A 26,049-nucleotide genomic window follows, 5' to 3' on the forward strand; every position below is an offset into this window, starting at 1 on the left:
CTTTGTGCTTATGGCACTGACCAATTTCTCTACCTGCCATCATTCTTTTTTTATTTTTACAGAGATTTTTATATAAAAATATTATTTTTTAAAAAAAAACGCTTGATTAAGGCACATTTCTCATTCCAGATGCTAAGACCATATTGTAGAAAGGCCATTAGTGCGACTGTCCAGTTTAAATCTCAAAATCTGGAAAATATATATTGAAAATCCTATTTCATGACATTTTGTATCTTGGAAAGAAAGATAAAGCTGTTACTTTCATCTTTTGAAAACCAACCTTTTTTTAAATTGATCATGTAAACTTTTTTAATAATAGTATTACACTAGTCACCATTTAAATTAATTGGAAGAAAAAAAAGAAACTGGGAATCCACTATAAATGAGATGGTGATGATTTTAAACATTTAATATTCAACATGCAATTGTTGAATTTATACGCTGACCGGTCATTTCAACCCCGGTCACCTCATCCCCGGTCATTTCATCCTTGGTCACTTTATCCCCGGTCATTTCATCCCCAATTATTTGTTTAATTTTGTTTAATTGTGCTGTTAAGTTTTTGATTTTAAGCCCACATTTTATCTTATATATAAATATGTTTATGTAGAATGCTTTTTGATATATTTTTAGCCTACGTGTTATAAATGCACTTATTGTGTTTTCCCTTCAACTTTATATTCTTGATGAGAAATCTTTTAATATATAGTAAATCTGGGTGTATACTTAGTTATAGCGGAGGATGTAGTGTTATAATATTATCCTGCGTATGACGTAATGATCAAAGGCCAAGGTGTGGTGGAAGTAGTGGAAATCATTTAAGAGATAGAACGATTGGAAAATTGGAATACTATTGATCATGCCGCTGATAACTCGTGACGACCATCTTTCACTTTATTTTATTTTTCAATCGCTCTTTCTTGAAAATGGGCGAGTCATTTTTAGCCTTGAAATATGGTTTTATTTTTTTCTACTAAAGGTTGACTTCACACATCCTCAGGATAGCAAAGAAATAGAAAGAAAACTAAATGGAGAGCTTCCTGATTTGGAAACAACTGAGCAGTTCATCTCATTTTTTGGTCTAGTCACCTGAACGCTCCAACATATCAATGAGAACGAAGAAGAAGGAGGAGAAATGTCGCCTTTATAAGTTTTGCTTTGATTTCTTTTAAACATTAATGTTGTAAAATGTGTTCTAGGCAAAGAGAATTACAAACATTGTTCGATGAATCGATTGATCGTCTACTGTCTTACAATAACCCATCTATCTTGTATATATTGAAGTACACAAATAAAATATTGTACATGATCTCTATATCTATACATGTTACATTTTTATAGCTTCCAGTGACATTTAATTTTATTCTTATCTAACGTTTCACACTTTTTATCATGTAAATAAAATGAATATATTAAATATTGCTTATTTCATGATTTCTACGATTAGATGATTAAATAATGAAAAGAACAGGGGATCAAATGACCAGGGGATGAAATGACCGGGGATGAAGTGGGATGAAGTGACCGGGAATGAAATGTCCGGAAACCATTTATACTATATATATATATATATATATATATATATATATATATATATATATATATATATATATATATATATATATATACATATATATATATATATATATATATAGGTATATATGTATGCCGACTGGTCGCTTCATCCCCGCACGCTCACATCATTTACGGTCATCACTTCATCCACGGTCATCTCAATCCTTATTTGTTTTTCCTAGTCAATGTGTGATAGTGTTTTAAATAAGGAATGAGCCTTTATCTTTGTGTCTTTCTGAGTCGTTTATTTAGATTTTGTTTTTGTAATTGAACATTAGAATTCAGTGTTTTATGTATGATTGTTACTTTATTTTTGAGTCTTCTATCTTGAAGGCTTTCTAAATTTAGTGATTCGTTTGTTATGAGCCTGACTGATCTATTTTGTGTCTGTTTCAGTTTCTTAATGTTTTCTTGAGTTGAGGATGCATATTTTATTACTGACCTAACCAAAGTTAAATAATTTTAGTTTTATGTTCTTCATTTGATTTATAGACATTTTTATTTTAATAAACCCTAATGCTTTCTTTGATTTTTTGATAGTTTCATCAATATGTGGATTGCATGACAGTTTTTTCATTTATTATATCACCTAGGTATTTTGCGTTTTTAGTCTGTGTTACTGGTTTTCCATGAATAAGATAAGTGGATTTTTTTTTTGGTTACTCTTTATAACTGAAATTTTTTCTGTGCGGAAAGACATGCTCCGATTTTTAAGTAAGTAGATATATTACAATGTGGAGTTTGTATTTAGTTATATTGTTTTTATTTGATGTAGGGATCTCATTATTATTCTGCGCATATTGCGTGATGTATTGATCCAAGGTTAAGGTGTGGTAGAAATAGTGGAAATCTTTTGAAAGTTGAGAATAATTAAAATACTGTTATGACTTTGCCATGCGCACCGCCATCCAAGATGGTGCAGAAAGAAGGTGCGCATATCAGTGACCCGACAAGTCGGATGTTGACATAAGAGACTAACGATTTCCGCCCAAGTAGAGAGCCAATATGGAGATGCTGTGCTCAATGCAGTTGCCCTTTTGTGTTTGTCATGTCTCTATGTAAATAAACGTCTATGTCCTCGTTGAGTTGCCTCACTTAAGTTATTACAATACTTATGATCATGCCAGTGATAACTTATCTCGTGAAGCCATGTTTCACTTTATTTTTATTTGTTCTTTCTAAAATGTGGCAGCGCCATTTTTATTCTAATAATCGCTTTCTGCAACCCTCCTCCGGACCTGATTGATATCGTCTACAAACTTTTTGTTTTAAGCCCCGTAATAACATCCAAGAAAGAAATATACAACAAAGGGCAAAGTATTACAAATGATGTATATCAATACGAATCAATGAATCATCTTCTATACCTATTTACTGTCTATCTTAGTGATTATTTAGACAGGGAAAAAATAATTTTTCCATTAGCTCAATATAAAACTTTATATATTTTACTTTTTTAGCGGCCTCCGAAAAGGGAAAAGACGCTATTAGTTATGTGTGAAATGTTTGTCCGTTTTGTTTAGATCTACTAAACTAGAAAAGAGTAAATATCCGACATCATAATATTTTAGTCCATTCAAAGTTCTACTTTTTTCTTTTCTAAAAGCCAAAGATCTATTTTTTTAAAAATCACTTTTCATACAAATACACCACTTTTACAACTATTCACCATTATAGCTCTTTAGTATAAGAAATATCTATTTACCATATTTTAAACACATTTATGGAAATGGTTTTAGATTTTTTGTTAAATAATATTTTTTTGTACATTTGTATTGCTACGTTATGTAAGTTCTCTCCTACTAACTACTACATTTACCCAAAAATAATGTTTACTTTTTTTAAGAGGACAAAAATCTATTTATATATTTGAAATCTATTTTATATGTCATTTATTTTATTATGTTTGGTGGAAGTCCATATCTCTCTTGTGTTTATAAAAGAGATGATTGGTTCACACTATAAGAATTTCTTTTTTGTTTTTTTTTTCCTTATTTCTAGTATTTATACCTGATGTTGTGTTTACAAATTGGTCTGTTCATTTAGACCATCTAATTATGTTTATTTTATGCTCATTAGTAATTATGTTGTATGTTTGCCCTTGGCAGGTGTTTTGTGTACATTAAACTTGAAATAAGCCTCCTGACTTGCCTCGTCATTTTGGTTGTCATATTCTGTGCCGAACCCACCACATATACTTTCTCCATGGATGGAAATTTAAATCAAATGTCGTTGGAGCAAACCCAACACTATCCAATTTTGTTTTGTTATTTTCAGTGACAAGAAAAATATAACTATTTATTTTACTATATTGTTAGATTTTAAAGCTTGTTAATGTCAACATACCAAACCCCAATTTTATTTCTTAGCACACAAAAAAAATGCAAATTGAAACAAGAGTACAAAGACAGTTTATGTGGAAACACAAACTCAAAATTGGCCGCCGAAGTGGTCCACCCAGGCAGGATTCAATATTTTCAGAAAGAGCATCCAAATGAAATTATATCAAAGACAAATGACAGATAGGAATGGAAAAAGAAGGTTGACAGATCTTACGTAGTGCCCAAACGGTCCAGCAGATCAAAGGATAGGTGAAAGTGAATGTAAAGTTAGATGTGAACCTGGCCTTACTAGTTCCCCGTTCAGACCTTGTGGTCTTTAGGGCAGATGATGTAAAGTTTATCTGTTTTTGAGGCCTACGGTTAACGAGGGTGTCATGTAGCCAGAAAAACGACCAACCGCCTTTACTTTTCCCCAACTAATGTCAGGTACCCATTAGAGCTGGGTGGACTCAGAGGCGCCCAAAGATTCCGAAGATGAAAATCCCAGTTTTCGAACCCGAAACCCCCCGGTTAGGAGCCAAGCGCTTTACCGCTCAGCCACCGCGCCTCCCCTGACCTAACTGATGTCTTATAATTGATGTAATAGTTTTGAAAAGGCTCAATCTCTTATTCTTTTTTTTTTAAATACCTCAGCTTTTGACTTCAGTTGTCGAACTGTTTACATCCTAGGAATCCTAAAAATCCTTGGGCTTTTGCTTGTTTATTTTTTGCCTCTTATATATTCAAAATCGGAATAATCTAATATCTATTCCACGTAGTGGAAAGGATTTTTTTTTTCCTTTTTCCGTTGTGTATTTTTTTATAAACACGTAGAAATAATAATTGTGTAGAACTAGATGTTACATTATGAATCAGAATATACACAGAAATAATTGTTATCAAATATCCACTTTAATACTTGTGATGAAAGATACAAAATAGAAGAAAGTAAATTGAAACTAACTAAAAAAAAACATCCACTATTATTGAACTGGTTTTATCTTCAGTTATACTGTTTCAGATTGCTTATGGACAGTGCCTTAACACATTTCTGTAGAGAAAGAAAACATGATCTTTTGTTTCTTAGACTTTGAGAATTGTCCAAATATTTGGAACTGAAAGAAACATTGTCTTTGGCTAGACATTTCTCCATCTTTAGGTTGTAGTGACTATAAATGCTATTTCTACATGAACAACTTGATATATCAGCGTCATTGAAGCAATGTGCAACACTGGAAATTCTTTGATCGAGATCTTCCTTTCTACAGCCATTGTCGTGAATACTATTGATGGAATCATTCAAAGTGAAGAGGTTTTCTGCCTGTGAGATAACCGCAATTCTAAGTCTCTGAATGTCAATGTTGTTAGATGGCCCACAGTACTCTGCAAGCTCTCTTAATATAAACGTTATACAGTACAGAGTAGCCTTATTTAAAACCCGATGTATTCCGTGAAGGAAACTGATTTTTTGTGTCACAGGATTCTTCGGTTTTCGTTTCAAAAAGTCTTTTATAACTGCTGGGTGTGAGTTCTTAAAAAATGATCTCTGCAATAAAGACAGAATATTTTTTTAGTTATTTTTTAGCCAATTTCGTATTTTTATGATAGATAAGGAAAGAAGAGAAGTCATGCAAATTGACTTATAAAGTGAACAATAAAGATAGAGACAAAAAAATCTTTTTCTTCATATAATCATATAATAGTTATGAAGACTTCAACTTAATGTTAATTTTTTTCTCATAAAACAAATCTCCCAGTGTCTGAATACAAACCTCAGTAAGACATAGTATAAAATGTTATTAGATTTACAACTGAACTGCCTAGGTCTACATTCTGTATAAATTCCATAAGCATAGGAATTAAAGAACAAACTCAAACCTTCTAAGTGATATCGTTATGTAACAACGTCATCAACCGGCACTCCTATAAAATTATGCAGCAAGACTAACTTTAAAGAAAGATTTACCTCCATTCGTTAACACTTGTTAATGCTTGTAAATTTTTTCTATGCAAAATTGTTAAGAATGTGTGAATATTGTTTTGTTAACCCATTGCTATGAGTTGTAAAAAATTGCATTAAGTATAGCGTGTATATATACTGTTGTATCATGTGTACATATAGTGATACAGTATTACATGTACTATCATTAAGTGAGAAAACACAACAGCAAGATACTCACGATAGGTAAAATGTCAGTCTGTCATACTCAGATCTAAAAAACTAAAAGCGATATGAAAGTATTAAGTTGTGGTTTGCAAAAATGATTTGGTTTTATAAAATCAAACCGTTTTGTTTTAAAATTATTTGTGCAAGCCTTTTTTTTCATAAAAATACATCACTTCCAAATAAAAATACCCCCCCACCATTCCCCTTTAAAAAAAGCGTTGATAGTGTCCATCGAAAATACTATGGAAAAATAGAGAATATCGCATCCCTTCAGAATTCATCCAGATATTATGGCACCTAAACAGTAAATCTAGTTGCTGTATTAAAACAGAAGAAGGAACAAATGAGTTCTTTAGCATTGAGACCTCATCCTCCTTGCGTCGACTACATAATAAGGAGAGCATCGAATCAGACTGCCTTCGGTATTCCATGGCTAGAACAGAATAGACTGACGGACTTGGACTTCGCTGATGACGTTTTACTATTCGTATCTACTAGTAAATCCATAGAAACAAGGTTACAAAGACAGTTTATGTGGAAACTCTTAAACTCAAAATCTGCACCTGAAGTGGTCCACCCAGGCAGGTAAAAAGTCAGGTTTCAATATTTTCAGAAAAATATCAGAATTAAATTCTATCAGAAGTGGTCCACCAAGGCAGGTAAAAAGTCAGGTTTCAATATTTTCAGAAAGAGTTTTAGAAGAATGGAGAAAGAAGGTTGATAGATCCTGTGTGGTGCCACAACGGTCCAGCAGACCAAGGGATAGGTAAAAGTGAATGTAAACTTAGATGTAAACCTTGAACCTTGACTAAATGATGTCCTTTATTGAGTATCTAATTTATCTATTTATTTTTGTGTAATGGGTCATTTTCTTATTAAAAGCCTCAAGAAAAAAAAATCATTTAGTTTAGTGTACGGTACTACAGTTCACGCGATAATATGAAAAACTACATAGTAATTGTTATTTCAATTATGTTCCATTTATAGGCATAGTAAATAGATTTTTGTTGTCTTTAAAGAAAAGTTAACATTTCTTTTTGTAAATGTAGGAGTAAGTATGACAGATATTACATAGCTTAGCAATACAACTATAAAAAAAAATTTGAACAAAAATCTAAAATCATTTGCTTAAATGTGTTAAAAATGGTAAATTGATATCTCCCTTACTAACCCCCCCCCCCCTGTTATTACTATTAATAGTGAATAGTTGTAAAAATAGTGTATTTTTATGATAAAACTGCTTGCATAATTGATTTTAAAAATTAGATTGTTCGCTTTCAGAAAAGAAAAAACGTAGCCGTTGCATCAGAACTTTGAATGATCTAAAATATTGTGATGTCGGATTTTCACTATCTTTTCTAGTTTACGAGATCTAAACTGGACGGACTGACGGACGAATGGACGAACGGACAGACATTCAACACAAAATTAATTTTGGGGACCGCTAAAAATGATGAAAAACTAGATAGATAGGCATCCTCCTCATAAATGTGGATAGGTGTGGCCGAACGAAGAGGTTAGAAACAGGTTTAACACAGCAACAGTACCACGAAGAAGATGAAGAGGAAGACAGAGAAAGCTATGGGAAGACAACATCAAAGAATGGAAAAGCCTGTCAGTGAATGAAATTCTATCCAAAAAGAATGTCAGAGAAGAATAGAGAAAGACAGTCGAGAGATCTTGTGTGATGCCCCAACGGTCAAGCAGACTAAGGTATCGATGAAAGTGAAGTTAAATGTGAACCTGGTCTAACTGATGTTCTTTGAATTATTTCTAAATGTTTTTAAAGGGCCAATCTCATTCAAAGCCTAAAGAAATTAAACTTTTCCCCTTTTTTTTTAATTTAATTTTTACTATCTAGTGGTTCGATCTTCCAGAAATTGTGTGACTACGTAACACTACTTTTTAATTGTTGTTTAAAATTATATTTCACTTATATGCATACTAAATAGATTTTTTTCTATTAAAAAAGGAAACTTTATAGGGGGAAATGTAGTAGTTGTATGACAGAAATTATTTAGTTTGAATATAATTTATATAAAAAAAAAATCACAAAAAATCTAAAACTGTTAGCATAAATGTGTCAAAAACATGGTAAATAATCATCTCTCATTCCAAATAGTTTCCCGTGTTTTTTTTTTCATTAAAAGTGAATACTTTAAAAAAATGTATTTAAAAAAAAAAAAAAACAACGCTTGCAGTGTTGATTTAAAAAAAATAATTTTTTTTCGTATTCTGAAAGTAAAAAGTAGCCGTTGCATCAGAAGTTTAAAAGATTTAAAATATTATGATGCAGGATTATCAATATCTTTTCTAGTTTACGAGATCTAAACGCGAGGACGGACGGACGAACAGACAGGATAGAGACCAAGAAAGTAGTTACCTTGAACAGACTATAGATAATATACCTCTTCGCGTATTTCCACATGTAGGCATTATATCATTCGAGATTTGAATAACATAATGTCCAGGAGCATTTTACGCATCGTCCTCTAACACTAGATCTAAAGGCCTATCGTTGAAATATTTAAAAAAGCATAGGCGTAGCCAGAGGAGGGGCTTCGGGGCTAAAACATTATCTATTACATGTTCAAAATTTTTACCAAACAGAGTGAGATCATATAAGATATGTAAAAAAGAATGTCCGAATTGTAACAGAATCTAAAAAAAAAAAAATGAAAAACCAAAACGAAAGGAACACTTAACACATTTTTTTAAAATTTCCGTGCTAGAGTAGTATCCACTGGCTGATTAAGAAAGGAGGGCGTAGGGGAAGGAATTTGTGTTTTTATAAAGAATTTTAAAAAAATGGAAATAAAAAAGTTCAGAGATATGAGAAAAATTCGATTATGAAAAGAAAATATTTTTTTTTAATTTGACTTCATGTTAATAAAGCATATTGTATCTTATTCAGCTCCGTCTTAATTTAATTTTTTTTTTTTTAAAGGTGGGGGTAGGCCGGTTTTTTTCAATTTTGCAAACAGTCGGTCATAACACTCGCGGCAGCTTTGAATACGTAAAAAAATATCGCCCTCTCCCCCTCCTCCGGTATCAGCCAAATTTTTTTTATATATGTAAATTATCTTATTTTATGTCCAAAGTATCTGGAGATATATAGATCCATTAATTAGTCTTTTAATATGACATTATGACCATTAGGTATCAATTTAAAATGTGTTGTAGCTTGTGAAATAACATAAAATTGTTCACTTTATGAACAGTCTTTATTTATCCATATATCTATTTTATAACAAAATCAAAAACAAATGCAGCATTAATCAGAGACTTGCTGAAAACGATCTGCAGAACATCGTCAGGACTTCTCAAGAGCATGCTCAGACTTTGGCCTTACCATCAATACGAACAAGACTGAAGTCTTATATCTACCTGCTCCTGGGAAAGCCTACTGGGATCCAAGCATCACTATAAATGGACAGGATATAAACGCAGTGGACAAATTCACATATCTTGGCAGCACACTCTCCAGAAATGGAAAATTCGATATTGAAATCGACCTGCGTATCGCCAAGGCCAGTGCATCCTATGGCAGACTGTCTACAAATGTCTGGAACAGACGTATCACCACAAACACCAAGCTAGGGGTCTATAGAGCCGTCATCCTCCCTACATTGCTCTATGTCTCAGAAACATGGACAGTGTACAGTAAACATGCAAAGAAACTAAACCACTTTCACATGACATGTCTGAGAAAAATACTAAATGTCAAATGGCAAGACAAAATACCAGATACAGAAGTCCTTCGAAGAGCGTGTCTGCAAAGCATCCACACAATCCTGAAGCAGTCCCAGCTGCGATGGGCAGGTCACGTCTACAGAATGGAAGACCACCGCATCCCTAAACGACTCTTGTATGGCCAACTAAGCGAAGGAAAGCGCTCGCAAGGTGGTCAAAGAAAGCGCTTCAGGGACACCCTCAAAGCTTCTCCGAAGGCGTTCAGCATAGACCCAGGCACCTGGGAGACAGAGGCACATGACAGAGCATCATGGCGTCGCGCTGTGAAAACTGGCGCACAGGTTGCTGAGGAAAAAAGAACAACGCTGGCAGAAGAAAAACGCCAGAGAAGAAAAGCAAGGCCCACGACACTAGCCCCAGCTGGAATAAGCTGCCAAGTGTGCAGCCGAACATTCCGGGCCAACATAGGTCTCACCAGCCACACGAGGAGACACAAAACCCCAGTGCAAAGCCCTCAGCCCCCTGGATGACAAAGTGGTCATTATCGAACCACGATGGACGAACTATATATCTATTTTATATTCCAATTTAGTTTTTCACTGTAATGACAATTAATGTTTTGATAAGAAAATTTCATATCTTGAATTTTCATACAATCGCTATGAGCATTGCGTTATCCAATTATTAAAAAGAAAACAAATTAAAAAAAACACATACCAGAGGTTTGTTAGACATTGATGATTTCATCAGACTGTTTTAAGGAGAATACTGAAGTCCCTAGACTTATATCCCAAAACAAGTATTTATTTAGGTTATAAGTAAAACTAATGAGAGAAACAGCATTGGCTTCAATTTAGTAACAAAGATGCAGAAAAACCATTTCCGCGTGACCTCTAACGTGGTTATAACGAAGTACAGCTTGTAGATTTAATGACTATTTTAACATAGTCAAAAATAAACTCTTAGTTCGAAATCACTTTTAAAGATGTAATTTAAAAAATAGATATAAAATTTGATAAAATTACCTTTCTAATTGGTTTTCCTTTCTTAAGAACATAAAAATATTTAAATTTCTTATTCACTCTCTTTTTGATAAATCCTAAAGTTATCCAAGTTTTCATAGTGAAGAGATCAGTCCTTAAAACAAGCAAGCACTACACTAGAGATACAGACAGATTGAAATAGTCTGTGTGAACGAATCTAGTGCTATTTATACATATAAAAGGTCATGTGACTATCGTGTTTTCTTTTGTGTAACTATTTGAAATAATCCCAGATCCATAATAGGCCTACGATTCGCGAAGAGAGTTAAATAGAAAAGCGCTTAATTTGTAACATTAAAGTGTCCTATTGTGAATCTAAAGGTTCTGTTTATCTGGTTGATCTAGTTGTCCAGATGGGTGTGGACAAACAATGTGACCAACAACCATGTCTATTCTATTGTTTTCCATTTTTGTTTGCGCGTGTAGCGCTGACCATGCTCTGTTTTCAAGAGTCTTTGTCTTGTTATTTTTACCAATGTGTTCAGTGACGTGAAGCATGACAAGCATGGTTAGGCCTATATGAAAGTTCCTTGAATGTAACACGTGATAGCCCAATAACAAATGTGTTACTTTGTGCTTATGGCACTGACCAATTTCTCTACCTGCCATCATTCTTTTTTTATTTTTACAGAGATTTTTATATAAAAATATTATTTAAAAAAAACGCTTGATTAAGGCACATTTCTCATTCCAGATGCTAAGACCATATCGTAGAAAGGCCATTAGTGCGACTGTCCAGTTAAAATCTCAAAATCTGGAAAATATATATTGAAAATCCTATTTCATGACATTTTGTATCTTGGAAAGAAAGATAAAGCGGTTACTTTCATATTTTGAAAACGAACCTTTTTTAAAATTAATCATGTAAACTTTTTTTATAATAGTATTACACTAGTCACCATTTTAATTGATCATATAAACTTTTTTTATAATAGTATTACACTAGTCACCATTTTAATTGATCATGTAAACTTTTTTTATAATAGTATTACACTAGTCACCATTTTAATTGATCATGTAAACTTTTTTTTATAATAGTATTACACTAGTCACCATTTTAATTGATCATGTAAACTTTTTTTTTATAATAGTATTACACTAGTCACCATTTTAATTGATCATGTAAACTTTTTTTATAATAGTACAACACTAGTCACCATTTTAATTGATCATATAAACTTTTTTTATAATAGTACAACACTAGTCACCATTTTAATTGATCATATAAACTTTTTTTATAATAGTACAACACTAGTCACCATTTTAATTGATCATATAAACTTTTTTTATAATAGTACAACACTAGTCACCATTTTAATTGATCATATAAACTTTTTTTATAATAGTACAACACTAGTCACCATTTTAATTGATCATATAAACTTTTTTTTATAATAGTACAACACTGGTCACCATTTTAATTGATCATATAAACTTTTTTTATAATAGTACAACACTAGTCACCATTTTAATTGATCATATAAACTTTTTTTATAATAGTACAACACTAGTCACCATTTTAATTAATTGGAAGAAAAAAGAAACTGGGAATCCACTGTCAATGAGATGGTGATTATTTTAAACATTTAATATTCAACATGCAATTGTTGAATTTATACGGTGACCGGTCATTTCAACCACGGTCACCTCATCCCCGGTCATTTCATCATTGGTCACTTTATCCCCGGTCATTTCATCCCCGATTAATTTTTTTTCTTATTCATTGTTTAATTGTGCTATTAAGGCTTTGCTTTTAAGCATACATTTTATCTAATAATAATAACAGATTTTTTGTTAAAAAATATTTTTTTTACATTTCTATTGCTATGTTATGTAAGTTCACTCCTACTAACTACTACATTTACCCCTAAAATAATGTTGACTTTTTCTAAGAGAACAAAAATCTATTTAGTATGCATATAAGTTGGACGTAATTTAAAACAACAATTAATAAGTAGGTTTTCATATTATCGCGTGAACTTCAGTTCCACACTACATCCGTAGAACACAACTAAAGAATTTTTTTTTAATAAAATGTTGTTGTTTTTCTTTTCTTTGATGATTTGAATGATTGACCCTTTACAAAACAATTAGACCAATTAGATATTCATTATAAGACATCAGTTAGTCCGGGTTCGCATTCAACTTTATTTACATTCACTTTCACCTATCCACCACACAAGATCTGTCAACCTTCATTCTCCATTCTTCTCTGTCATTTGTTTTTGATAGGATTTAATTCTGATGTTCTGTCTGAAAATATTGATACCGGCCTTTTTACCTGCCTGGGTGAACCACTTCGGGGGCCGATTTTGAGTTTGTGTTTCCAAGCAACCTGTCTTTTTAAACTTAATTTTAAAAAAGTATTTGTAAGTTGTATAAACAAAATCAAACTTGAGAATCTTTAACCCATTGCGAATAGCCAACGACGGCCAACAATGCATTTTACATAACCCAAATTAGTGCTTGTTTTAAATTAAAGGGAAACTCCGATGGTTTTTCAAATTTGAGTTATTGACATATTTAAATTCTAAGTAAATTGTTGTAATAGTAAACATTGTACCATTTTTTATTTAAATGCTTAGAAACATTTATATTTAATAAATTAGACAGTAAATTCTTGACATCTCAAAAAAAAAAAAAGGGGGGGGGGTATTTGAGATTTTGTTGTTAGCTATGTCAAACGTCACTTCCCCTCAACAATACCGAAAGAGAAACTTCATTTGACCAATCGTATCGCTTCATTCTTACAGTAGCTGTTAGGCTGTTAGGCTTGCTTAGTGACGGCCTAGTCCAGAACTATGATACAGTTATATAGACATGTAGACATATAGACATGTACAGATAGATCTAAAAGAAGTAAATAGATCGTGTGTCTGACTGATTCGAACAAACTGGTCAGTGTAAGGCTAGTCGAGACTACGTGCAGTAGGTCATGATGAAACAACCAAGCGATAGTGTTTGTTGTGTGTTGAGTGATCTGGTGGGAAAATACACATTGCCGTGGTTAGTCAAGCATGTAAATCTACATTTTTTTTTCTTTGCAAACAAGATCCTAGATCTAACTGCATAAACAAAGATATATTTCTTTTACGAGAATGTAAACTTTGCTGTATGGTCTCCCTTTATACAATAAGTCAATAGATTAAATTAATACGTATTTGTGACGTCACATAGGAACCCGGTGAATGTCTGACTGTTTTGGATGCGCAGCAAAATTACGTCGGAAAAACATCAATTACTAAGTTATTATTGCAAATAAAAAAGAATCATATATTCATTATCTGTAAATCAAAACATATATTATATCAAAAATTGTCAAAGCCATCAGAGTTTCCCTTTAAAGGATGCTTCATCAGAAAAGTACATTATATCTACTGGCAAATACAGTTCATTAATGTTGAATTCTATTATTCAGTCTCTTGAAATACACCATTCTTTCCTTTGAAATGTAGCGTGTACCTAATGTTCACTGCTTGCAGTCGTTCATTATTGAGCTTGAAGTGTGAAAACATTTCGTTTTGACAATCATGGCCCTACGCCTTGCTATTGATTGCAAGATATTTGATTTGTGTCCTAGCTAGATGACTTATGAGTGTGACGGCAGAGGATGATTGAGATCTGATTGGTAGTGGATGTTCTCTTGCCTTTTCTTCATGCTGAGCCACAGGGTCATTGTATGGTATCGTTCACCAAAGGTAAAATATATTTTAGGTTTTGGTTTGATTTTTTAAAAGGAGAATAATAACCTTAATATATACATCTATATAGATGGATATTTATAACATTTAAACTACTCTTGAAAGATAAAACGTATGCAGGCTTGGTTATACAAATACACATAATCATATATAGGATGTATCCAATATAGATATCCTGATCTGTTTTAGTGGCTGCCCACAATGGACCGATTCTAATTTTTATATGTAGTACAAATGATGATGCATACATATATTAAACATAAATGACCAGGGACCAAGTTTTTAAATGAGAGAAAGTAGTGGATTAAATGCTACGAGAATAAGGGACTGCGCTGACCAAGGCTAGGACCAGTGACCCTGGAAACGACAACACCGCCTAGCGATAACGCACTAAGCGAACTTAACCTCTAGACCATCGGAATGTCAAAAAACATTCTTCTGGTCCAGAGTCATTTTGCCCGTAAGCCATCAAACGATGGTTAGACGCTCTTTGGATATTTCACTGTTTTGACGCGCGCAAAAAGTCTAATTTTTAGGATCCTTTTGAATAATGTTTTTTACTTTTTAAAATTATAATGTCAATTTATAGACCATAACTACATAGCAAATACAACACATTTGTTTCTCGCAAAAATAGACATATTCCACAGATTCAAATTGAGGCCTTGAGGATTACCATTGAAAGAAAATATTTAGTAAAATACTATTTTTTAAAAATTCATTTATACGTTATTAATTTTGTTCAATACGCTTATTGATATTTTGTTACAGAACAATTATTCAAAGCTCTGAACAAAATTCCATTTGGAAGACGGATGAGACATTAAGTTGACCAATGAGATTCTACTTTAATTTTTATTTTTTATTTTTAGTGTACTATATTATGATTTGAGTTATACTTCTTAAGTTATTTATACAATAGAAAATTCTCTGATTCAGTAAAGGTTGGGGACAAGGCGACTAGGAAAAAAAATTTGGTTTCAGAACTCATCTTAATTATTACTCTAGTACTTAAAAATTTCAACAAAGCCATTAGACAATAAGACTGCTACCAAAGCCCCTGGATGTGACGGTATCCCCCCAGATCTTCTGAAACAGTGCATAACCACACTAATCCAACCTCTACACGAACTGCTCTGCAAATGTTAGCAAGAAGGTGCTGTGCCACAAGACCTGCGGGATGTTAAGATCGACACCCTGTACAAGTACACAGGTGAATGAAGCGACTGCAACAAATATAGGGGGATTTCCCTCCTAAGTATTGTAGGCAAAGTCTTTACTCGAGTGATACTTCCCAGGCTACAAAAACTTGCTGATCGGGTCTATCCAGAATAACAGTGCGGCTGTCGCTCAGGGAGATTAAAAATTTACATGATTTTCTCCATCCATTAACAGGAAAAGTGCAGAGAACAAAGGATGCCTTTGTACGTTGCGTTCATTGACCTGACTAAGGCCTTCGATCTAGTCAGAGATCTTTAAATATCTACAGATAGCAGGCTGTCCACCCAGGCTGTTAAATGTAATTGTCTCCTTTCACCAAAATATGACGAGTACTGTGCAGTTCAACGAAAGTTTCAGTATAGTCAGCGGAGCTAAACAGGGATGTGTCCTGGCTCCAACCCTATTCGGAATATTTTTTTCTCTGCTAATCCACAACGCGTTTGACAAATCCACCGAAGGCATTTATTGAGAAGATTGAAGCTTTCCCCTTAAATCTTCCAAATAAAAACTTCCGTTATTTAGTTTCCGTAGAGTACATTTGTAAGTGCTCTATCTTAGCCACCACTTTGACAATTAATCCTTTAATTTGAAGGTACTTTCCCTAGTACATTTGCCAACAAAAAAGTAAAGCAATAAAAGGTCTGCATGTATTCACAAACAGCTGGCAATAGTTTTGCACTGCGCCTCTAGTGTCTGATATTATGATATTGAAACAAATAGGAAATAATCCAATTAAAACAAAATCAAAGTGTTCCGTTAAATGATCAAAATGTGCGAAATATTTCGTTAGAGGAAAAAAGTTTGGGAAATACTGCTTAAGACAAAATAAACAAATCCATGGATTGAATATTCATTGCCGCAGGCCATTCAGTTTGGGCCGCCTCTGAGTATGTGTGATAACACAAACTCTCTTTGTAATCTTGTTTCATACGTGTTTATTGCGCTAGTTGACGTCAATCAATGACATGCACTGCAATAAGTTTCACAGATCGATAATGTATCAAGGTAATGATACTCACACCTACCCATCATTTGAAAGTGTAGAACATCTCAACTCCTGCGCCTTGTCTGTCTCAGTAAGACTCTCTTTGTTTGCCTTGTCTCATTAAAACTCTCTTTGTTTGCCTTGTCTCAGTACCCCTCTTTGTTTGCGTTGTCTCAGTATCTCTCTTTGTTTGCCTTGTTTCAGCATCTCTCTTTGTTTGCATTGTCTCAGTACCTAAAAGTTGAGCTCTTCCCGTAAGATACCTATGTTTTTTAAAAAGAGATTTTCCTTTTATATTTTTCTTTTTTCTGAACCTCGTAGTCAGAGCATTTTAACCATTTTTTGTTCTATTTGACAGACCAGTTTTGTTCCCAAAGACCTCATGATCCTTCTACATCTTCTCCCTGAAAGGGATGTTACTCTTTCGTTTGCTCAGCCTCAACACCACAACTTTTAATGCTGCATCAACATCTCTTCTGAGCAGAGTCCTCAATTCGCTTACCTCCAGATCCAAGGATGTCAACAGGCTGCATCCTTCACCCACGACGTACACGAATAGAATAACAGACTCTATAGATCAAGGATGTGTGCTAAATTAGTGCTTGAATCAATTTCAATTTGTTTGTATTACATTATAAAACAAAATAAAAACAAAGTCAAGTTGAACTGATCAGGAATGTTTAGTACTCTACAACATTAGACAGAAAACTTAGGATCAGACAATGAAAGAAATGAGCATGCACTACTTTGAGAGTATGTTATATCATCACAGCACTGGGCATTGAACGGCTGGGGTGGTTTTTTTTTAGTTGTTAGCAATTACTGCTTTTCATTTATTAGGCTAATCAGAAAAATACTCATTAAGTTAAGGACTACATTTATAAAACGTTCTTGCTCCGACATTTCTCTGACATGGTCTTAAGATTCAGTGGAGGATTTCTAGAATAATCTAGACTTAATCTCTCTTTTTTTTTGTTTCTTATTATTTTGAACTAGTCTCGTAATGATGTGAAAAGAAATTTAATCTGAGGAAAATATAGGGCGTGAAATCGATTTTTTGTATGTAAGCACAATTTTTTTTGTTTGTTTAAGCTTCAGTCCTTCAATTGTTGTGCACAGTGTTCGATAAAAGAATACTGTTATTAATTGATTTAACTTGTACGAAGTGTTCATTTTGCTTGAATTCAGTCTTAGGACTTTGTTTTCTCTTGTACAGTTGATAGTTAGTTATTGAAGATGTGTAAACGACATTTCGCCTTTATCTTTTCACCTCGGACTCCCACTGGGCTTTTAATACGAATGCTCATTATAATGCTGCCTGCTGCAGTTGTCTACATGTATACTGTACTCTCTTCTCCAAGCGATACTGTTAATTCCAGGCCATTAGAGATAAAACAAAATTCTCATACCAATGTTGCAGCGAATACACTTACCTCCCTTACAGCCAAAACGGAAACGGAAGAACGTACTTTGAAAGTTCCTACAATAAAACCGGAACTTCCCACACATAATCCTTTACCCAATTTACAGTCATTGACTGAAGTAGCAACAACGCCTACAACATTAGCAATGAGAACATCAACATTAGCAACTACAGAAGGAATACTGGAAACTATTAAAAATACAAATTCTGCCACATCAAGATCTAACGTGCCTGAACTTCAAAATAAACCGGAGAGCGCCCAAAACACAACAACGACAAGTTTACCAAAAACGTTTCCTGAACATTCTGCCAATCCTCTATTGAATCCACCCTCGATTGAAAATAGAACAGAAGTTCCATTGAATCTTGGACCGTTCATTCCGCCCAAAAATATGGAATCTCCATTCCTTGCTAATAAAACTGACATGCTATTGACTCCGGGTCCTTATATTCCCCCTAAAAATATGGAATTTTCAGACGACAGCCCAGTCATCAGTCAATTTAAAATACAAACTGGAGTTTCGCCTGATGTTTCTAAGCTGGAGGTCAAATCAGCGTGCCCTTTCCCTACACTGGACGTGAAAGATCCCGATATTATGCAGTATTACGTCAAATATCCCAAGCTGAAATGTGACAAGGAACCTGACTGGGTCACACTTAATAGGGGCGTGTTTGGTCTGACTAAGGCTGCTGTTGAGAAGCACGCCAACATCAGCTGTGACCTCTACCCTATACTTAAATTAAGTGATTTTAAAGTTGCTGAGGGTGAGCCTATAAGGAATGTCCAGCCAGAGACGACAAATTATCACGACTTCTATAGAGTGACTTGCACAGCTGATGGGGGAAGCAGTAACTACGAGTAAGTCTGCCTTAGTTGTTGTTTTAGTTTTTTTTTCTTTTAACAGCCATTGTTTTATCATTTTGATCACCCCCTCCAACACAATACTTTAATGAGGTGCCTGAGTTGTAGCAATATCTAGTGATCACCTGACATAAAAACTGAAGAAGGTAGGTGGTTGTTCAAGCTACATGACAGTAGTTATCATCAGCTGCCTTATTGATATGTAAGTCTCAAAAGAAAGTGATACATGTATTTGCCGTGGTGGTATTTTGGCTGTTTAAAACAGGACATTTGTTAAGGTAGATTTTAGTTTGTGGGACTTATCACTAAAAAGAATGTCTTATGCAATCTCATAAGCTTTACACTATTGACAATAGTTTGGCATTCGAACGTAACGTAGTGAAGCTTAAATCTGAAAATCACGATTGTCTATATTCTAGACTTCAATATAGAACCAATAACTTAATGTTGTATATGTTGGCGTATAGTGTTTCTATGTTTATATCAACTCTGTCTGTAAAATGTTTGTTAACAAGGGTGTTGTGTGGCTATCACAATGCTCAGATCTTTTACATCGTCTTCACGAACACTATAAAACCTTGACAGGAGATAATCGTAAAATGCTGAAGATAAAACCTTCGCTTCTATTTGAGATTTGGGCCTCATATTCTTGTGCCGTCCAATCTCTTAGCATCTTTTTGACACAATTACCAATTAACTGTCTCTATAAATTACGGATGTAATATCCAAAATTGAAACACTATTCACTATCGATGTTAAATAATGTACTTTGTTTCGTTGTGAAATGTCTTGCTTGCTAGAAACTGGCATGCGGGTATTCGCTATGATGACACGATACAGAAGCGAGATGTAACACCGAATCCTAGAGGGCTTGATGTTGACGTCATCATGATCGGCCTGGACTCCGTCTCGAGGCTGGCCTGGCAGAGACATCTCCCACTGACAAGGGATTACTTTGTGAAAGTCTTGAACGGAATAGAAATGGAGGTTTGTATATAGAATAAGAGTCTCAAACTCTCCCGGTGTAAAGTCGTTTTACTTAGTACATCAAACATTAAGTAGGCATAGAAACAATTAGGATTTAGGATAATAATGATTTCAGATATTTTCCATTTTATTATTGTTAAAAATAATTACAAAACTTATATCAATTCACTCTGTCTGTCTGTCTGTCCAGTTAAAAGTTTGAACAAGTTTTTTCTCCCACACCCATTCTAGGATCAAGTTCAAACTTTGCACGATTTTTCTCATTGGCGAAGACAATACATGAATCAATAAAAAAAAATTAACCATTTAGTGAATTAATTACTTGTAAATAGTTATTTTGTTTGATACCAACACGGGAACTTGATCCTTAAGTATTCACAGATGTGGCTAAATATGTCTGGTTTTGTAACCTTAGATAATTGTACACGTTATTTCTTCAAGACATTTGCTCGGGTCAAGTAGAAACTTAAACAATATTTATAGCACACAACAAAACAGGAGTCATTTTTTTTTTAATTCAAATTAATCAATTAAGTATTGGTAATTTTGTTTGTTTGATATCGAATAAGACAGCTAATTTCTATATTATTGAGATATGTGATTTTGTAAGTGTGGAGTTCTTCCCTTAAGATAAACCTTTTTTTTTATAATTTAAAATATTCATTGCTTTTTATGAAATGAAACTATTGCTTGTCAGTAGAAGTAGTTTAATATTGTTATCACAAATGAAAACTGCAAAAGTATAACAAAAAATTTATACTAGATCTATGTTCCTAGAGTCCTATACTGTCAAATTGCAAATAAGATAATTAAAATTGACAACAGGCAGTATGCTGCATATTGTCTATTTGAAGAAAGTGGCTTCTTTTTTTTTCTTGCTAATAGTCCATGTCTTCTACTGTCAGAGGCAATTCAAGATAAGAAATGAGAAAAGACGAAGCTAGAGTAGAAGTACATTTATAAGAAAGGAAAAGCAATTTTTATGTAACCTTTTTCGTATAAGATAAATATGATTCTTTTTTAGTGCAAGATATTGAATTTTTATTTCATCGCACATCACTTTAGAAATAGAAAATCGAAGTAACACACAGTTCTTATATTTGGACCAATAGTCTTTTACAAAAGCAGTATTGAATATGCAAAGAGCAAGTTACCATCGTCCTGAATTAATTAACAACTGGTCTTGATCAATATTTTCGAATAAAAATAATTAGAAAGTCATCAGCACAAAATATAAGAGTTATGTAGTAGTGTAACTGTACTACTCCACAGGGCTACAACATTCTAGGGGACGGCACACCTGCAGCTTTGATGCCTATTTTGACTGGCAACCGAGAAGAGGATCTCCCAGAAGCAAGGAGAGGCTACCCTGGAGCGCAGCACGTGGATCACTTCCCTTGGATTTGGAAAGACTTCAGAGATGCAGGCTACGTCACGGCCTGGGGGGAAGACGTCCCACATCTTGGGACGTTTCAATTTCGATTATTAGGTAGGCAACTAGACTGTCTAGGACAGGGGTTCTCAGCCTGTGGGTCGCGACCCCCTTGGGGGTCGAATGACGATTTTGCAGGGGTCGCCTAAGACCAACAGAACTATGGATTACGATTTGTATAACATTATCGAAAGCTCTGTTACTTTAGAATATTTACGGTTGGGGGTCGCCGCATGGTGGGGAATAGTAAAAAGGGTCGCCGAGTTAAAAAGGTTGAGAACCGCTGGTCTAGGAATAGCATAATTACAACAGCAAGCCAGTTGTTTTTAGCCTTGCAATCTTATCTGTAAGAGACCATTGTGTTAATAAACTTTGATAATAATGACATCATCACCCGACTCTATGTGAATGAGGGATCGGGAAGCTGAAATCCGCTCTAGCAAAAGTATTGGACAAAAAAAAACTGTGGCTGTGCTCTTATGTCAGCATCCAGGTCTAGAGGCACGTGACTTTCCTGACCTATCGAAACGGAGTTCAGCACTGGGACAAGATTCTCTCTTTCTGCCTTACAAGGTGGGCATCGTGAGTCAAAGTTTGGTCTGAAACGTGCACGGTGCTCTAATAGCTTGTTCAGACCTGGGTAGCCTGCCAGACGAAAAGGCTCGAACAGACGCTTTTCTTGGTCTTATGTGGCTTGAGAGAGTGGCCTGGCCCAAACAAATCGGCTATGTGAAAATGAGGAGACTGGAATGACATAAGAACAGATAAAGAAAGCTGCTCAGAACCAAGTTCGGTGGAGAGGTGTGGTTGCGGCTCTAAGCTCCCCTGGGGGTTAACAGAATAGGTAAGTCACGGCACTCAATCCATTTTTGCATTTCTATCTTTTCTAGTAAAACTGTTAAGTACCAGATGACTCAGCCTCTCTCGGTTGAAGGATTTGTTTCTTGAATTTTGGAAACGTTCGTGCGTGACTATTTACATGGACGAGAGCGGCAATACCCAATGAAGTCATGAAATAACTTAAAAGTGTCGAATTTTTTAAAGAACTTTTAAGTCAAAATAAGTTTTACCATAATGAAACATTTTGAAACCTATATAACGATCGACCTCAAGTTTTTCCCAATGTGACCAATGAGATGAGATCTTTTACGAATGTAGGTACAGATCCATTGAAATTTTAAAGAAAATCGTTTAAGCTGTTTTCGACTGCTTTTGTGGATGAAGTGACTAAAGATGAAATGACCGTGAACCGTATATATATATACATGAATTGATCGAATTAGGGTATTAAATATTAAATTAAAATCTTGTGCATCAAGTATATTGACGTTTGCCTATTGAGACTTAAAGTTTCACATGCGAGACTGGTCTCTTTATATTCTCCATTCTGAGACCTTCACGTTGTTCAAGTCACTCAAACTTTATTTCCAGGTTTCACTGAACAGCCCACCGATCACTATTACCGTTACTTCACTCTGGCCATAGAGCAGTACTACTACAACCTGACTTCCTTCTGTTTGGGTTCGAAACCTCGCCACACAATCTTTCTGGAGTACATGAAGGAGCTGTTCTACATTTACCCCAAGAAGAGGAAGTGGTTCTTTCTGTTTCACTCGGAGATGTCACACAGAGACAACAACTTCCTCTCACAGGTAACAGGCAAGGGAGGGGAGATCTCATTACACCGCAGGGCCGGATTTAAGGGAGAGCAGGAGGGGCTACACCCCCAAAGCCTCCACAAGACATGGGCCTCCATACAAGAGTTACAAATATATCGGCATTTCGATGGGGCACAACTTTTACGTTTTTAGTTCTCATTTTTTACGCTACAACGTTCAATCTTACATCGGGTGGCCACAATGTCGTGATGAATAAGTGCCTGCTTGTAATTCTAGCATGCTCTTAAAATGTAAATACCGATAGAGCTCCGCAATTAAGGCAGTGCGTATAGACTCTTGCACAAACTCAAACATATCCACTTTTTTAAATAACTAAAATATACATATTAAATATTTGTAATACAAAAAGAAAAGTGAGATTAAATATAGAAAAACTCAATTTCTTTCTTTTAAAATACATCATTCTTTTAGCTATAAGTATTTTTATTCATTAGTGGATCTTTAATAAAGCTTTCGAAAGTGTGTAAGGGCGTCCACATAATTAAATCCGGCCCTGTTACAACGCATCGTGTAATCAGAACATATTGATTTAAGAATCTACGCAGATTTGTTTTCATTTCTATGTCGAATGTAACTCTCAATGACTGCTCTGACAGATGGACGAGGACCTCTATGAACATTTAAAGGGACTGCACTCAGAGAAACAACTGGACCAAGCCATACTTATCTTTCTTGCTGACCACGGGGCACGCTTCAGTACAGTGAGGGCCACTGCTCAGGGCAAACAAGAAGAACGACTGCCATATTTCGGTATCAGGTTTGTGTCACATTTCATGGGTCACATTTCATGTGTCACATTTCATGTGTCACATTTCATGGGTCACATTTCATGGGTCACATTTCATGGGGTAAAATATGAACTAGTGGCAACAATAACAATGTATACCTACTTCCAAATGACTTCCCTTACATTTTTTTCCCTTTCAGATCTTTCAATCTATAGGGCAGATGATGTTAAGGTCGTCTGTTTCTGTGGCCAACAGCAACGAGCAGGGTGTCATGTTGTCAGCACAACGACCAACCGCCTTTACTTTCTCCCAATTTAAGTCAGATACCTATTAAACTTCCGTAGACTCAGGGGCGCCCTAAAAAAAAAATAAATTAAAATCCCAGTCTTAACCAAGATTCAAACCCTGGACGCGAGGTTCAGAAGCCAAGCGCTAAACCACTCAGCCACCGCGTTCCCCTTCCCTCACATACATACATCATATTCATAGGTTTTGTCTTTTTTTTTTTTTTTGCAGTTTTTTTTCTTGTAAAAATTAAAAATGTAATTTTAGCGGCTCCTGGAAGGTCCCATACATTTGCTATTATACTAGAGTTGTGTTTCGTATTTCACATCTTTTTCAATGCAGTTTTTGTTTTTAGATTTCCAGAATGGTTTCACCAAAAGTATCCCAATATCGTCGAAAACGTGAAAACTAACAGCCAGAGACTGGTCACCCCTTTCGATGTACATGAGACACTCCATGAAATTTTACATTTTACAGGAACAGAGAAAGCCAATATTAGCAAGAGGGGTGTCAGCCTGTTTAAACTTATACCAGACGAAAGAAACTGTGATTGGTAGGTGTATGCTTGCGAGCATATAGTTAAGTAACCTTGACATTTAGGCCAGTAAAATTTTTAATTAAGAAGTCAGTTGCCTTTTAAATAATTTGTTTATTAATACGAAGGTATTGTATTTACGAATGAAATGCCACTATCATTGCTAAATTTTATTAGCAGTGGCGTAGCAAAGATTGTGCGGTATGTGCGGACCACATTAAGCATTAAATACTTTAAGTATGCCTCTAAATATACACTAGCCTTAAGCTTCTGGTAAATAATTATAAAATCTGTTTTTTTAGGGCTCATATAGATCCTCACTGGTGTGCTTGCATGGAGTGGACCAAGATAGGTCTAGATGACCCTATTCTGAAAAGAGTCACCAAAAAAATCATCTCCACTTTCAACAATTTTACCAAGCCTTTCAGAAAAGAATGCGCCATTCTGGAAATCATTAACGTCACGTCGGCTGTGATGCTGAAGGTCAAGGACGCTGTGCTGAGATTTCGAGACACAAGTGACGGCGGAAGAGGGCGCTTTGGTAAAATGGATGACAAGACGGAACATTCGAAAATACTTTATCAGGTAGCTTTGTTTTAATCCTCTTAATGTTCGCCTTCGTGACACTGAGTTTCTTACTGCAAAAAACTATTGCCATCCTTCATGAAATGCATCATTGTGCATCTTTGTCATTTTACAATTAAGTAAATGGAGAATCTATTTGTCTCATTCTGTTGATTAGCGACAATTCACTTTAAAGGTTAGAATTATGGATATTGTTTAATCTCTATTTTGGAGGGCCACTCCTTTGGAGGCCTCGGGGACAGTAGCCCCACAAAAAGGCCCACATGCCTTATCCGAAATCAGTTCCTTTATGACCTATAATTCAATGTATATGGTACATCTTTTTCAGGTTGTTCTAACAACCAAACCTGGTGATGGAGTGTTTGAAGTGACAGTAACACATCAGTTGAAAGAGAACAAACTGGAGGTGAACAAGAAAGACATCAGTAGAACCAACATATACGGGAATGCCAGTCACTGTGTGGTCAACAAGGAACCTTTTCTTAGACCTTATTGCTATTGTAAAGATGTCATGAAAACATAAGAACATTTTTACAAATCAAATAATTTTTTTTTTACTAATTAAAGAACATTGAAAGGTTTTTGGAAAATGCTAAATTTATACAGACGGACAATTATTACATTTGTTTGGAACGAAAAGATTGACAATTTCTAGAAATAACCTATTAAAAAAAAGTTATTTTTTGTTTAACATTACAAGTTTAACATTAAATCTATATTCCTTTACTAGTCTTAAAAGCAAACCAGAATTGAAATCCTTTGATAAATTTAGTGTTCTATTCACGCTGCGCAAAAATGAATGTGTAATTGATTGGGCTTTTGTTGTT

General features: G+C 34.6%; 2 protein-coding genes across 2 annotated transcripts; one reads left to right on the top strand and one right to left on the bottom strand.

Moving 5' to 3' along the window:
* Nucleotides 1-4,807: 4,807 nt before the first annotated feature.
* Nucleotides 4,808-10,995, bottom strand: LOC129928135 (uncharacterized). Its single transcript, XM_056040923.1, has 2 exons — nt 10,782-10,995; nt 4,808-5,442 (listed from the first exon to the last, which is right to left on the bottom strand). The coding sequence occupies exons 1-2, from the start codon at nt 10,875-10,877 to the stop codon at nt 4,900-4,902; spliced, it is 639 nt and encodes a 212-aa protein (XP_055896898.1). The 5' UTR covers nt 10,878-10,995; the 3' UTR covers nt 4,808-4,899.
* Nucleotides 10,996-14,376: 3,381 nt separating this feature from the next.
* Nucleotides 14,377-26,049, top strand: LOC106074925 (uncharacterized). The gene is made up of 9 exons (XM_013235818.2): nt 14,377-14,497; nt 17,065-18,988; nt 19,792-19,978; nt 21,251-21,467; nt 22,842-23,062; nt 23,686-23,846; nt 24,458-24,655; nt 24,940-25,222; nt 25,551-26,049. The coding sequence occupies exons 2-9, from the start codon at nt 17,943-17,945 to the stop codon at nt 25,743-25,745; spliced, it is 2,508 nt and encodes an 835-aa protein (XP_013091272.2). The 5' UTR covers nt 14,377-14,497; nt 17,065-17,942; the 3' UTR covers nt 25,746-26,049.

This window comes from Biomphalaria glabrata, chromosome 9 (assembly GCF_947242115.1).
Source record: "Biomphalaria glabrata chromosome 9, xgBioGlab47.1, whole genome shotgun sequence".
Classification (NCBI taxonomy): Eukaryota; Metazoa; Mollusca; class Gastropoda; family Planorbidae; genus Biomphalaria; species Biomphalaria glabrata.